Source organism: Cynara cardunculus (assembly GCF_001531365.2).
Source record: "Cynara cardunculus var. scolymus isolate 2C chromosome LG 3, CcrdV1, whole genome shotgun sequence".
NCBI lineage: Eukaryota > Viridiplantae > Streptophyta > Magnoliopsida > Asterales > Asteraceae > Cynara > Cynara cardunculus.
Genome location: NC_037530.1, coordinates 7891906 through 7907005, shown reverse-complemented (window position 1 = coordinate 7907005; position 15100 = coordinate 7891906). Strand labels below are relative to the sequence as shown.

Below are 15100 nucleotides of genomic sequence, written 5' to 3'. Positions count from 1 at the left end.
GTTGTAAATGTATCCGAATAGTTATTATATTGACCCGACTTTTGGTTAGTAAATGTTTAATCTTAAGGATTGTAAGCTTTTATTTTGGATTTTCAAATACTTACTAAAATGTAATTAACTTTTGATGGATTACCTAGAAATGATATCCCGTATGTATATTTTGGGTTATTAACCGAGGTGTTACAAAGAGCCTGCTGAGGAATCGGATGATGACATGGGTTTCAGTTTGTTCGATTAGTGAGTGATCTATCTTCTCCTTATAATATAGAATAGCCAAGTTGAGTGTTTATTACGTTTTTGTTGAAATGATGTGTTGTCGGATATCATTGAARAGTATTGAATTTTGGATGATTCTACGTGATCTATTTTGTTATGGGATATTATTATTGGTTAATAATTATATATAAAAGTAGAATATATATTTTGAAACAATTATGTATACAACCAACTTAAAACAGCAGTGGGTTCATCCACCCAAGACTGCTTCATGCTTGTAACTTCGGCAACATGGAGAAGGTCTTTTCTTTTTGGGTTTTTGCATCTTAAAAATAAGATTTATGTATTAAATTATGATATTTTTCAAATTAATTAATGTATTTAAGCTAGTTTATATTAGCGGTGTGTAGAAAGTCATCCGATTCAATTTAAACTTGTTGATCCAATTAGAATCGACCGACCATAATCGGATATCTAATTATCATCGGATTGGATTGGATCCAAATTTTAACATTCAAATTGGTTGGTATTTGGATTGCAAAAACGAACTGATCCATTTCCTCATTCAATGACCATCTAATTATCATCTAACTAATATTCAGTTAATAATTATATACATTTTATGATAATGTTTTTGGGTTGATATTTACTTACATTGTTTTTGTAATAAATTAAGAAAATATGCGAATAATTGGTTGAAATTGTGAATTAATTGGTTGAGTATTGGATTAAAAGATTGGACGAATCCGATATAATCCAATGAATAACCAATAGTAACATTTAATGGATGGAACTGATCTAATCCAATCATCCATTGGATTTTGATCGAATGTTGAATCCTAATAGAATCGGATCGGATGACAAAATCCAACATCCTATGGATGATTGGATCGGATCGGATCTACTTAAATCCATTGGATTTCAACCGATGAAGACCCCTATTTCATACTGGAAAATTTGAATTGTAAATCTATAAGATGATGATTTGTTGGATCAATTATGGTTGAATTGGTTAGTTGTAATCGAATCAAATGACTTACCATCCATCACAACCACAACCACAACCACAACCAGTGTATTTATATTAATTATTAACCACCAGTCGCTTCCATTACAAATACCATCGGTTTTTAGAGAGAGAAATTAATTTCACACAAAAAATGGAGGGAAGAGAAGATGGTGTTCGATTGGGAACTCACAGATTTGGGGAAAGACGGCCGCTGGGGACGGAGGCTCAGATCCACGATAAAGATTACCAAGAACCTCCCGCCGCTCCATTGTTCGAGGTGGCCGAGCTCTTCTGCTGGTCCTTTTACAGGGCTGTCATCGCTGAATTCATCGCCACTTTCCTCTTTTTATATATCACCCTCTTGACCGCAATCCAAGTCTCTAATTCCCCCTCCAAATGCTCCTCCGTCGGAGCCCTTGGAGTTTCCTGGACCTTTGGTGGCATGATCTTCGTACTCGTCTATTGCACAGCCGGCATCTCAGGTGGGTGGACCTCCGCCCTAATTATCAATCTCTAATTCAATTGCTGCATCTAATTAACCATCCATGGAACTGGTGGCAGGCGGTCATATAAATCCCGCCGTCACATTCGGATTGTTTGTGGGTAGAAAATTGTCGTTAACGAGGACCTTGTTCTATATGGTGATGCAATGCCTTGGTGCCATTTGTGGTGCCATCGTTGTCAAGGGGTTTGAAGGAAACAGTGTGTTCGAGCTACACAGCGGTGGTGCCAACGTGGTTTCCGATGGCTACACCCAGCTGGCTGGCCTGGGGGCGGAAATCATCGGCACATTCCTCCTTGTTTACACCGTGTTCTCTGCCACCGACGCCAAGTTCAGTGCCCGAGACTCCCGCGTCCCTGTACGTATACAATATGATTAATAATTACGCACTCGTTAACACATGAACAAAAATGAAGGCAATGATCGATTAATTTTGCAGATTTTGGCGCCATTGCCAATTGGGTTTGCGGTGTTCTTGGTGCACTTAGCCACGATCCCAATCACCGGAACCGGGATTAATCCGGCGAGGAGTCTGGCTGCTGCCCTTATCTACAACGAGAAGCACGCATGGGATGAACATGTAAGCCCACAAATAATTTTATTAATGGTTATTTAGGAGTTTTTGGAATTGCTTATAAAAACAACTTATTGACTTATTTCGGTGTGACACCGGTAGTAAACACTTTTAAGTGTTTGGATAAACAATTTATACCGGTGCCAAACTGGTAATAAGTAGTTTTTGAAAAAGTTAAAACATTCTAACTTATAATAAGTTGATAAATACTTTTATAGAAAAATATAAATTGTTTCAAATAAACAATCTCAAACACCCCTTTATATCAACAAAAGATTGGGGCATTTACAAGTTAAAATGCAGAAAAAGGGATCTTTTATACTTTTCCTTCTAAAATAATCAAAATTCATACGATTGAAGCTCAAAAACTATTTAATTTTAATTAATATAAATACAATAATTTAATAATAAAATGCATGTGATGTAAATAAAAGACTGCTGTGTATTTTGCAGTGGATATTTTGGGCGGGACCATTCGGCGGGGCAGCATTAGCGGCGTTCTACCACCAAGTTGTGATAAGGGCATTTCCATTCAAGTCTAATTAATTTTCACTTTTACCCCTTCATCAATTCATTCCAACAACAACAGTCCCTTTGACACCCAATGCTATGACTTTGGGTTACTTAGAAAATTACTAGGTTTAATGCACTACAAAGTAAATAATTTTTACTTACAAAAATCATCTGGAGAAATTTTCGATGATGAATACCCATGGATCATTCAAAAAATACCAATACTTGGGTAGTTACCAAGGGATCACCCAAAAAATGTCTAGGTAATCTGTAACTGATTTGAATTATCCACCAACAATTTACTCACCAATTTTTATGACAGTTTTGAGAGGAATCACTCTTTAGCGATGGATTTCCCAGGAAAAACTCCATAAGTAAAAGTCTTCCCCTTAGTAATGATGGATGCCACCAATGAACATTTGAACAATACGAAGAATAACCACAAGGGTTGTGTATGATTGGTTTGAGCTTGACTCCAAATGTCAAAAGTACCAGGAGGTATCAGGTTCAAATCCAAGCAGAAATAAAAATCCCCTTGTGGCCATGGAGGTTCAAATGCGATGACTCCAGGCTATCTGCAAAGCAGGTGGTCGTCCTGAGATTAGTCGGCTCGCATAGCAGGTTGGATATCCAGGTTAATAAAAAAACAGTAGGAAGAATATATAGGTTTATTTCAATGACTAAAACAACGGGAAATTTACACAAAATAGTCAATTCATTAAAATGATTTTACTTTTTGGCCATTTTAGAAATATATTTTTTTCCAAATAGCTAAAGTTTACCAAAAAAGCTTTGTACCGAAAAATGAATTTTCTGGCAAAAGAAAGAAAAATAATTAAAAAAGGATTTTATGTAAAAAAAAATCTATTTCCTGCCTAAAGTTTCTAATTGATTATTTTTTTTATACTTATACTTTTATCATTGGTTATTTAATTTATTTTATATCTCTTGTTTTTTCATTTCTCATTTTACACATTTATTATGTTAACACACGTAATCATATATTAATTAAAATACATAAAAAAACATGTTTCTTCTTTTATAAATTACACGATTAAAATAGTCTCGTTAATATGTTCAAAACGAGCCAATATTAAATATTTTTGGATTTAACCTTATACCATCAAATATTATTAATACTTATATTTTATACGCTTATACACTACTAGAAAACTGGGTATTTCCAGCATACAACAAAAAATTCAACTTTCATTGACTTCAGCCGGAAATCCGCATGTAAATATATTCCGACACTATTTCTTTGGATATATTTACCAGCGGATATATCCACCGATAATTTAATTCAATTTTGTTTTTGAAAAACTCGTTAATTTTTATTAATTTAATCAAGATTTTTTAAAATAAACCAGGGGAAAATTTCCGGCGGCCATTTTCTGCCTGGAAAAAAATCCGCTAGAAATCCGCCGTAAATGTTTGACCTGTTTGGTAGTGATAGTTACAGATTTATGATATCTAATAATATGATTCAAACAAAAAAAAATTCAATACCAGGAACGTAATAACGAGACGATTATAATAGTGCAATTTATAAAAAAGAAACGTGTTTTTTAGTTAATATACGATTATGTGTGATAATATAATAAATGTGTAAAATGAAAAATAAAAAAATAAGAGATATAAAGCAAATTAAATAAACTAATTATAAGACTGTAAAGTGTAAATTTTTTAATCAATTAGAAACTTTAGACAGAAAAAAGATTTTCTGCATAAAGTCCCTTTTTGCGTAAAGTCTCTTTTTAAATTATTTTTCTTTCCTTTGCCTGAAAGTAAATTTTACATAGAAAATTGCGTAAAGTTTTTTTTTTTGTGTAAACTTTGACCATTTGATGAAAAAGATTTCTAAAATGACTAACAAGTGAAATCACTTTAATAAATTGACTATTTATGTAAATAACCTTAAAACAACAATATATATATATATATATATATATATATAATACTGAACATACACCTCATACTTATGTGGTAATATGTAACACCCAGAATTTTGGACATTTATGTTCCCTTAGATATTTTGACCTTCAAATGTATTGTTTTTATCAAGTTATAATATTGGGAATTGATATTGAGTGAATTTTATGCTAAGTTCTAAAAAAAAGGCAACTGAAAGTTAAATTAATGGTCAAAGCGGGTTAGAATACGGGTTTAGCCGTTTGAAACCCCGCATTAGGGTCTAATAAACAAGAGTTCTTGATTTGATGAAATGTTGAACCCAAAATTGATGCTTGAGAGGGGTTTTGTGGGTGTAGTTGATATCCTCAATATCACAACAGTAGAGAAACCCCAAGTGAATGTAAGGAAAGGAAGCCACAATGGAATGATTAATAAAAATGTAATTTAATTATTTTTGTAATTATTTATAATTTTTTTAATAAATTATTTATAAATAATGAAATCTAATTTCATTCAAAATCTTACAAACCAAACACATCAATGATTTTAAATCCATTTCAATCCAAATCCTTTAAAAACAATCCTGCAAACCAATCAGAACCTTAAAACAAAAATAAAAGGAAATGTCAAGATGTCCAACTTTAGTTAATGAGAATTTTTTGAACTAAACTCAAAAAGATGAATCATAGATGTTTGCTTTGACAGGGGTTCGGATTTCATGAAAAGATTTTGAATTCGACATATTTGAAATCTTTGGTTTGTAAAATTTAGAATGGAGCTAAAGTCCATTGTTTATAGATAATTTATAAAAATAAACTATAAAACAGTTAAATTAACTGATTATTTTAAAAATGAATGTTTTTAACGTATTTTCAAAATATTATTATGTATAAATTCTATCAAATTTTGTGAATAATTATAAGTGTATAAACTTGTTTAGTTAAATGATGATGCAACGTTAATTAGCATTAATACAAGTAGGGCTGTAAACGAACCGAACGAACACGAACGGAGGCTTGTTCATGTTCGTTCGTTTAACTTAACCGAACAAACGAACGAACACGAATGGTAAACGAACGAAAATATTTGTGTTCATGTTCGTTCGTTTAGAAATCAGGTGTGTTCGTGTTCGTTTATGTTCGTTCATTAACATGCTAAATGAACGTAAACGAACGAACATAAACAAACGTGTTAAACGAACATAAACGAACGGGTTAAACGAACATAAATAAATATTATTTGAATTCAATGTAAATAAATAAATGATTATATATTAAATTTAATATATAAACGAACGTAAACGAACATTCACAAACATAAATGAACGAACGAGACTCTTGTTCATGTTCGTTCGTTTAATTAAATGAACAAAAAAATTTGTTCATATTCGTTCATTTATTAAATAAACAAACATAAACGAACTTCCCGCCAAACGGTTCACAAACGGTTCGCTGAACGTTCAGTTCGTTTATAACCCTAAATACAAGTTGTAGAAGAGTGGGGGGGATGAATACAAACACAATATTTTTAAATTTAAAATATATATTGATAAAGAAGATCAATACATATTTTACAAGATTGTTTGCGGATAAGGTATTAAAAAACCTATCTAAACAATCTTTAGTTACACACTAAATCTTAACAAATACAAGAAAAGAAATGTTGTAGAGAAGATCATTTACTTAAGCTAGAAAATGCTTGAAGTAAGAATTATGGTTAGAGAGAGTTGCGCGCACTTTGCATGTAGAAGAAACACTTCTATTTATACCCAGTACATTAAATGAACATTTAATGCAATATGGTAGGGTTAAAGTACGTGTCAAGCCTTAAGATGAAGACTTGTCCTTTGCTACAGTGAATAGTACAAAAACATTATTTATGAGCAGACATCCTTACCTAAAGTTGGTGGACAATAGAGTCGACTAGTCGGCTCCGTACCGTACCAACTTTCATAAGGGTATGAGTTTTGTCCTTTGTGTGGATAAGGACAAGACAACAACAATCATGCTAAGCAAGCTTTCTTTGATCGCTGAATGTTGGAATGACCTGAAGGTCTCATCATCATTCGCTGAAGCTTGAGCAATCTTCACACATATGTAGACAAACTTGTAATCACTGAATACCGCTTCAGATCATGTACTCGTCAGTCTCTAATCTTCAGTTTCAGTCTTTGACGTTTGCTGAAGGTTCTTTGATGTGGGTGTTGTCTTATTGAAGTATTGATGTCTCTGATAGAATTACAATGCAAGTTCTTCAGCGATCACTGAATATACTGAGTGAAGATCGCTGGAATTGAAAAGACAGAAACATAAATACAATGTATAAGTGAAAAGGGATTATCATCAAATTACTGAGAGAGAGGATCAATAATCTCCCCCTATTTGATGATAACAAGATAACATAAAGAAAGTTATCTTATCAAATAATAGTAAGAAAAAGTTACATATGAAGTACATATCCCTTTTTACTATTTTAAGATCTTTTTCAGTTAGCCAGTCTCAGCTTGAAAATTTTCATAAGTTATATCTAAGAAAATTGCAAGAACGGAAACTGAAAATGAAAGCTTATTCACTGACTTATAAATTGTTAGCGAATGTGAAAAATAACATTGGAACTCATAGACTTGTGTCCCTATTACTTTTTTCAGGGATCTTTTTCATTGAAGTACATGAAATACTCATTTTATTAATCATATAAAATATTACAAGTATTACAGTACATGTCTAGAACTTACAGAATATAACTACAATCACTGAAAGTAGACATAGTACATGAAGTTATAAGGAAAAGTGGATTATTGTTACAAAGAGAAACTATTCTAGAGCTCTTAGATCTATGTAACCAGGTACATTTTCACCAAGTTTTCTTCGACGTAGGAATTCCCTACGTATCTTCAGATCTACGACTTTTCCAGGCATGCTATCATCTATCCAGAGCAAAAGATAAACCAAATGATCCATTGTACATAGATGTAGCTCTGACATTCTCTGAAATATGACTTCACCTTCATAGTCAAGGAATATAAATCCTAACTCAGGTTTAAAATGCACAGAGTTGGGTGTATAGGGACCCTTATCTGTCAAGTCAAGATTCAACATAGAAATGTATGTACTCTTATGACCCTTCAGGACTTCATCTAAGGAGAACCTTGTTTCATGTTCGTTTCTTAAGAATGGTCCATCATTAGGATCAGAGAGCTTGAGTTTCTTCTTCCCACCCTTCTTCAGAGTTGGCCTGTCAGGGACCTTGACATACATGGACATCCTTTTACCACGGTAAGCACTTACCGGGTAAATTGTTGCATACAATGTCGTTTTGGTGGATTAAAATCTTACATGATAAGTACATAATAGTGTTAAATTTTACCGGTAAGCATTTACCTAAACGGCCCCGAAAATAACTGAATGAATGATTAAGTGTGGTATAACATGATGACCGACACAAACATGATTATAAATTGGTTTCTTACTTTTTTATATTTTTCAATGATAAAGTTTATATGAATTTTAATGATCACCTGAAAGATTTAACAATCTCATAAAATAGAATAAAATTTCTTGTCATCAAATATTTGATTTCATGTCAAAAAAATTTCATCAGATTGTTTGACCAATCTCACAAGTCAAAATGTTCGGGTTTTTTTTGTTGACAAAATACAGTTAAAGAAGAATATTTTTATTTTATTTCTAACGTGAATCTAGATGAAATGGGTCTTCTTCGTACGGATGATTAGGTATGGACCATGAACCAACCTACAAGGAATGGGCATATGGCTCTCACCAATCACCACCATTACTATTTTGCTTTTAGCATTATAATGATAACAAATGTGAAGTTGCTACATATCATAATAACATATCTAAGGTTACTTGCACCCCATTTTCACAAGGGTGTCCATATTATGGTTTAGAATAAAATCATATATGGTGTTTGATTTCTGTTTCTGAACTTGTAAACCAAACCATATTTTGCGTTGCGTTGTGTTTTTTTTTTACGTAAAACGTATTAAAACATACAATAAATTGTATCACAATACTAATAATAAAAAGAATAAAATAAATTTAAATTTTGATAATTCGTACTAGCAAGCATCTGAAGCACTAGACTAATAAGTTAGATCTCCCTACCTGACATTGCATAATTCAATTGATTCAAATGCATTCCAAAGTTTTAGGCAAACTTTTAACGGAAAAGTTGAAAATCTCAATGAATTTTCCAATTTGGAATGTTCAAGTATCTAAATTTTTTTAATAAATAAACTATTGAACTTTCTCATTTTAAATAATTAAGTCTCGTAACTTTTTTTTAGAATATATAAACTATCTAACTTCTACAAATTAGTTACTTACATCTTTTTAACTCAAAAAAAGCAACCTATAACGCCATCCCTCCCCTTGCCACCCTTCACAACCCCATCATCATATGTTCTCTATCAGTCCCCAACCCATCACCATCATTGGCCTTCGATCTTCCTTTTTTTGATATTTTTTTTGTTTTTCAATTATTCCTCTTTTTTGATTCATCTCAGTGCCAGTCCTGAGGTTTTTTTTGATGCACCGGACGAAATCGGTTAAAAATGCCCTCAATAGAAAAACACTAATTAAAGCAAACTAAAAATACATGTGAAATGAAGCAATTCATAAAAACTTTTAAAAACCTTTTTTATGTATTAAGTACTGTTTATTGATGCATATCACTTAAAATTCAACATTATAAGTAAATTGTGTTTAAGTACAACTTATTAAAGCTTCATGTTTGAATTTGTGTAACTAACTGCAGATAAACATAATCAATTATTAGATAAGTATCTCATTTTAAATATAAAAGATCTAAAAATATATTTATGATATTATTGAATTCTAACAAAATGCTAATCATTATCTGTATAAAAATTATATTATTAAAATAAAAATGAATTACTTCATTATTAAATCTCAATTAAATTATAATAAAAAAATTGAATTAAGAAAATTATTCAAAATGAAACAAAGCACTTTTATATATCTAATTTTATATTAAAATCAACAAATATTTTTCAAAATTGCATGATACCTTCAAATTTATATTTTATTCGAAAAATAAAAACATTATCTTTTTTTCATTGCCTCATAATATCAGATTATAACATTGACGGAAATAGAATAAAACGAAATATTAAAATCAAGATGTATCTCCCTGCATTGCACGAGTACTCTTCTAGTATTTTTTAAGGCAAAATGCACAAAATAACGATCTACTTTCATAAATTTTTTTATTATAGCATTGTATTTCCAGTTTTTCTTATTACATCAATGTACTTTCAAACTATTTTTTCTTAGAACATTGTACTTTGAAATTTTTTTACCCATTATAGCATTGGGTAACCTTTTGATTTAAATTTACTCATTATACCAGGTTTTCATGCCACCTCATTATCCATGTAGGTCGTCCACATGTACAATAGTGATGTTACTTTCTTATTATACATTGCACTTTCAAAATTATTTTATTATAGCATCTACTAGTTCTTATTAACAATGTACTTTTAATTTTAATATATAGATATTTTACATGTTATTTAATAAATATAATAAATGAATTAAAAATATTCTAAATTATTCACTAATATACCAATATTAATAAAACTAGTAGAAGATAACTCATCTCGTTAACATTTTTAAAAAATGTGTTTTTAAAAAAAGGAAAATAAGAATTGTTTCTTTTCTACCAAAAAATTATTATCTTTTAAAGAATATATTATATTTGTTCAAAAACTTTTACTTGACGTATAAATTAATTAAATTTTTTTAAATTATTTATTAATCTATCAATATTAAAAAATTGTATAACACAATATATTTCGTTAACATTTAGAGATAACTTTAAAAGATATGTATTTTTTTGAACAACATAAAATAAAAAGTGTTACCTTTTTACAAACAAAATATATCTCGAAAATAATGTAACATATTTATTTAAGAAATATTTTACTCTAGAATATTTAATTTGCATGCAACTTAATAAAAAAAAATCAAAAAAATTAAATATTTTTAAATCATAATAATGAAAAATGAAAATCACTAATAATAATTTGAAATAAGTTTTTATTTTTATTTTAACTAAGTCATCAAAATGATGTGTCATCCACATCACCTTCTTAAAGCCACACAAGCAAAAAAAGTCAAAGGTTAACCGGTTTAAAATATAACAGGTTACCCATTGCTATAATGGGTAGATTCTTTAAAGTACGATGTCTTAATAAAAAATAATTTAAATGTACATGTTGTAATAAATAAAAACAAAAATAGAATGCTATAATAAAAAAAATTATGAAAATAGGTTGTTATTTCATGCATTTAACTCTTTTTTTATGAAGTAAGGAGGCATGCTAAGCCCAATCCTAGTATAAAATATGGCCCAATTGGAGAGCTGTTTCCCCTTGGGCTTATTTTGTCTTGGGTCATCGGCTCCGATCTATCTATATCTACCCCATTAAGAGGGAGGGAGATTGATGGTACGGATTGATATGGAGAAGAGATCACAACGGAGTGTCGAAGAGGAGTGATGTAGTTATATGCACAAGGGTCTGTGAACAAGAAAATTGATTTAGATTTTTATTAATTTAAAATCTTCCTAGCCACTGGTTATATGTTGTTTTTTGGGTAAATAAAATATGTAGGTAACCAATTTTTAAAAAATCAATGGTTTATCTATTAAAAAAATGTTCATGGATTTAATGAGAAAGTTCAATAGTTTGTTCATGTAAAAAAATAATTTATGGACTTGATCATTCAAAATATGAAAAGTTTGTTATGTTTTTTAGACTTTTCCCAACTTTTAAAACTAATTTAGAAATAATATAAAAAAAAACCCGATGTCTAATTTTAAAAACATCTTTAACAAATTTTACACACTGTCTTTGAAATATAGAAGATAATCTCCAACAAATATGTACATTTAATTATTTAACAAACTTTATATTATAAAAATATATAATACATTTAATTATTTAACAAACTTTATATAAATGAATCCCCTCCAAAATTTCCTTTTATAACTTTTTATTAATATTAAACAATTAATATATCTTTTTCTCTTTAAAATTTTAATTTTAAAGATTTATTCCATAAATTGAACAAATTTTTAAATTGATTAAAAAAAGTCGTAATTAAAATATCTTATTAAAAAGACTACTTGAATGTACCAAGATTTCCGTCATGCTTCAACTTAATTACAATTATAAAAAAAACAAAAAAACAAAAAAAAGCAAAATTTAGAAATTTGGATTTACATGACTTTAAAACACGACAAGTAAACAACTTAGTACTTCACAAACATACAAATCGTCCCTCTAACACTTGTCCCAAACATACTGCATGAACTCCGGGTCCGATTCAATGCCCGCCATTGTTTCCGGCGAAAGCACCACCTCCAAGTCAACGCTACCACCACCCTCCCTCCCTGGAAACGCCGATATCTTACCGTCAAACTTATTCGCTCTCCCACTCCGAACAGCCACCGGCTTTCCCCACCCGAAATCATTATCGAACATCGGAAACCTCGGTGAACTCCCCATCGTTAGCATTGCTCCGTCGAAGTTCCCCAACGGGAAACACCGTGGGTCACTCTCCCAGTTTTTCACGTAACCACAGACCATTGTGTGGTCGTGCGACAACACGTTTTTGTTCAGCTGCTCGGCGCACCATTTCAGATCGTGTGACAACACGTCACCGGCGGTGGCGTATGTCGGAATGCTCTGTATCGCGTTCCCGAAGTAAAATGTTTCAAGTTCAGGCTTCAGTCTGTGTCGGCAATTCACTGCCATCCGAAACGTTGTCGTTTTGGAATTTGGGAACTTCCGTGCACGTGTCACCGCCCGCCATAGCAACGCGCATAGGGACTGGAAAGAGGAAATCTCCGGTACCGGTTCCGGCTTCAAAGCGACGTCGCTTCGTATCCAATTACCAATATCGTCAGAGTGTGTAATTCGATCGTTCCTTTGCTTTCCCAATAACTCGTCGGTGTTAATTTCAGAATTGCCGTAAAAAATCATCCTTTTCCTATTATTAGTCCTGTCCTTCAATTTCAAAATTGATTCTCTGCTAAAGCTAAAAATTCTCTCGCTCAGCGGCGCGTTCTCGTCAAACGTCACTTTTGGTCCACCGGCGGGGAGTCTCAGACACGCTGACGAAATCAACACGGAGTCACGAACGAAAGACGGCTGTTTGGAGACAAGTTTCGCTCCTCTGCACACCTCAGCGTAAGTATTGATAAAATTCCACAAGGAAGTCCCATCAACGACGGCGTGGTTGACGGAGAACCCAATGAAAACACCATCTTTAAGCTCGGTCACCTGAACCGCCAAAATGGGCTTAAAATGACCGTCGTAGCTCACCGTCCTGTCAAAGGCGAAAAACCCCTTAACGGAATCAGGAACATGAAGAGGAGAAGTAATGTCAGTGATGGACAAATGAACGGCATTGGCGTGGACGAATTCAACCCCGGCGTCGTTACAGGTGATGTAGACGTATCCATCAGAATCGGTGGTGAGACGGCCGGCGAGCGGTGGAAAGTGGGTGAGGGCGCGAGAAAGACCACATTTGAGAAGAAACAAGAGGTCGGAATTGGAAATGGAAATGGGAGGGCGATTGAAGAGGTTACCCTTCTGAATGTAGTGGCAGGAGAGCATGGGAAGATCGGAAACGGAAAGTTTGAGGTGGGAGAGGGTGGATTTGGTGGAAGGGAAGAGGGTGGATTTAGAGATGATGTGAACAAGGGGCTGAGAAGAAGGCATTGTGATGGTGATGGTGATTGTGAATTAGGAGTGAGGATGGGTGGGGTTTATATAAGGGAGTGGGGTTCATGCATTTGATGTTGGTGGTTGGAAGAAAGAGCAGGGTTAAGACTGTGGAGGGTTGACATACGTCGAAGGAGAATGAATATGACTGACTCACTGGCTGTCACGTGCCATCCCCACAAGATGAAAGCTGTATCCTTAAAACCCTTTCCTTTTAATTTTTATTAATTCATCCCTCTCAAAATAAGACGAATTTTTTACTCCCTTATTATCTAAAAAATACAGTGATTATTTATTTTTAAAATTCTATGTATTTTTCATTATTAAAATGAAGGAAATAAATAACAATATTAATAAAGTACCAAAAATAGTCAACATAAACATAATGTTGTATTTAAGACATAACAACACAAAAATATTAATATTGGAATATTGGATTGTTTACTAAACGTTTGTTGAGCAAGTGTCTATCAATATTATTTATCTTAACGATTTAATATGGAAAAAATCAAGAATCTCATCCGAAAAAAGACATGGCAATAACCAAGAGTACTCGGTAAGTGAAGGAAAAAACTATTAACCAGTAAGAATTTATTGGGGCTAAGGGGCTGTTTGACAATTACTGAATGACTTAGTGCAAAATGATTAAGTGGTCAGGATGATTAAGAGGCTTTCATGATATAATTCAAAATGAAATATAATTGTTTAGTAATTGTGTACAATGAAATTAGGGCTCTTAATGGTTAAGGGAGATCCATGATACAAAATCATTCAGAGGGTTTTAGAACCATTAAGAGATAATTTTTTTTTTTGTCAAACAAGATTCACCTCTTAATGATTCAGAGGTTGCCTCTTAATGAAACTATTAAAAGGTAAACAAACAACCCCTAAAATATTTACCAAGATAAGATAAATATGGATGATGTTTTTTTACCGACAAACGTTTATCTAAGAAGCATGTTGGTAAACAACTCCTAACGGAGACAAACTACCACTTTTTTTTTTTTTTTTTACTAAATGTGTATATTATGTTACTAAACTAGTCTATCTATATTATATATTATATATTATATATTATAAATATATTTGTATATTAATATTATACTTTTTATATATATATTACGTAATTATAGTATAAAATTATATATATATATTATATATATATGTTACGTAATTATAGTATAAAATTATGGAAAAAGTCTACAAACTCAATGGATTTTAGTGTTTGGAATGATTAAGTTCTTGGATAATTTTTTTGGAACAAATAAATCAATGGTTATTTCAAAACATGTTAAATAACTTCTTGGACTTCTTAAAATCTGTTAGATACATCATTATGAGCTATACAACTGGTTATTGTGGTAAAATAATGGAAAAAGTCTGAAAAAAATCAATGAACATTCATATTTTGAATGATTAAGTCTCTAAATATTTTTTGAACCAAAAGAGTTTTTAGATCTATAAAATAAAACAAATACACTAAAAAAATACTTATGTTTACAAAAAAAGTACTTACATTTAAAAAATATTTTTGGTAATATTTATTTTAATTAAAAATAAAATATATTCTATCAGTGATTTTTCAAAATAAAAAAA

At 31.6% G+C, this 15100-nt stretch overlaps 2 protein-coding genes across 2 annotated transcripts; one reads left to right on the top strand and one right to left on the bottom strand.

Annotated features, from left to right (window-relative positions):
- The first annotated feature begins 1376 nt into the window (after window positions 1–1376).
- LOC112508898 (probable aquaporin PIP1-2) lies at window positions 1377–2847 on the top strand. Its single transcript, XM_025113728.1, has 4 exons — window positions 1377–1707; window positions 1787–2085; window positions 2167–2307; window positions 2755–2847. Exons 1-4 carry the CDS (start codon window positions 1377–1379, stop codon window positions 2845–2847), a joined length of 864 nt encoding a protein of 287 aa, XP_024969496.1.
- A 9121-nt stretch (window positions 2848–11968) lies between these two features.
- LOC112510323 (protein ENHANCED PSEUDOMONAS SUSCEPTIBILTY 1) lies at window positions 11969–13501 on the bottom strand. Its single transcript, XM_025115709.1, has one exon. The coding sequence runs from the start codon at window positions 13499–13501 to the stop codon at window positions 12059–12061; it is 1443 nt and encodes a 480-aa protein (XP_024971477.1). The 3' UTR covers window positions 11969–12058.
- Window positions 13502–15100: the final 1599 nt, after the last annotated feature.

What these genes read in the sequence shown, in the direction of transcription:
- LOC112508898 (XM_025113728.1), top strand. Translation starts at nt 1,377, where the DNA reads ATGGAGGGAAGAGAAGATGGTGTTCGATTGGGAACTCACAGATTTGGG. An exon ending in TTGCACAGCCGGCATCTCAG is followed by an intron (nt 1,708 to 1,786) that starts GTGGGTGGACCT and finishes AACTGGTGGCAG; the next exon opens with GCGGTCATATAAATCCCGCC. An exon ending in CCCGAGACTCCCGCGTCCCT is followed by an intron (nt 2,086 to 2,166) that starts GTACGTATACAA and finishes TTAATTTTGCAG; the next exon opens with ATTTTGGCGCCATTGCCAAT.
- LOC112510323 (XM_025115709.1), bottom strand. Translation starts at nt 13,501, where the DNA reads ATGCCTTCTTCTCAGCCCCTTGTTCACATCATCTCTAAATCCACCCTC.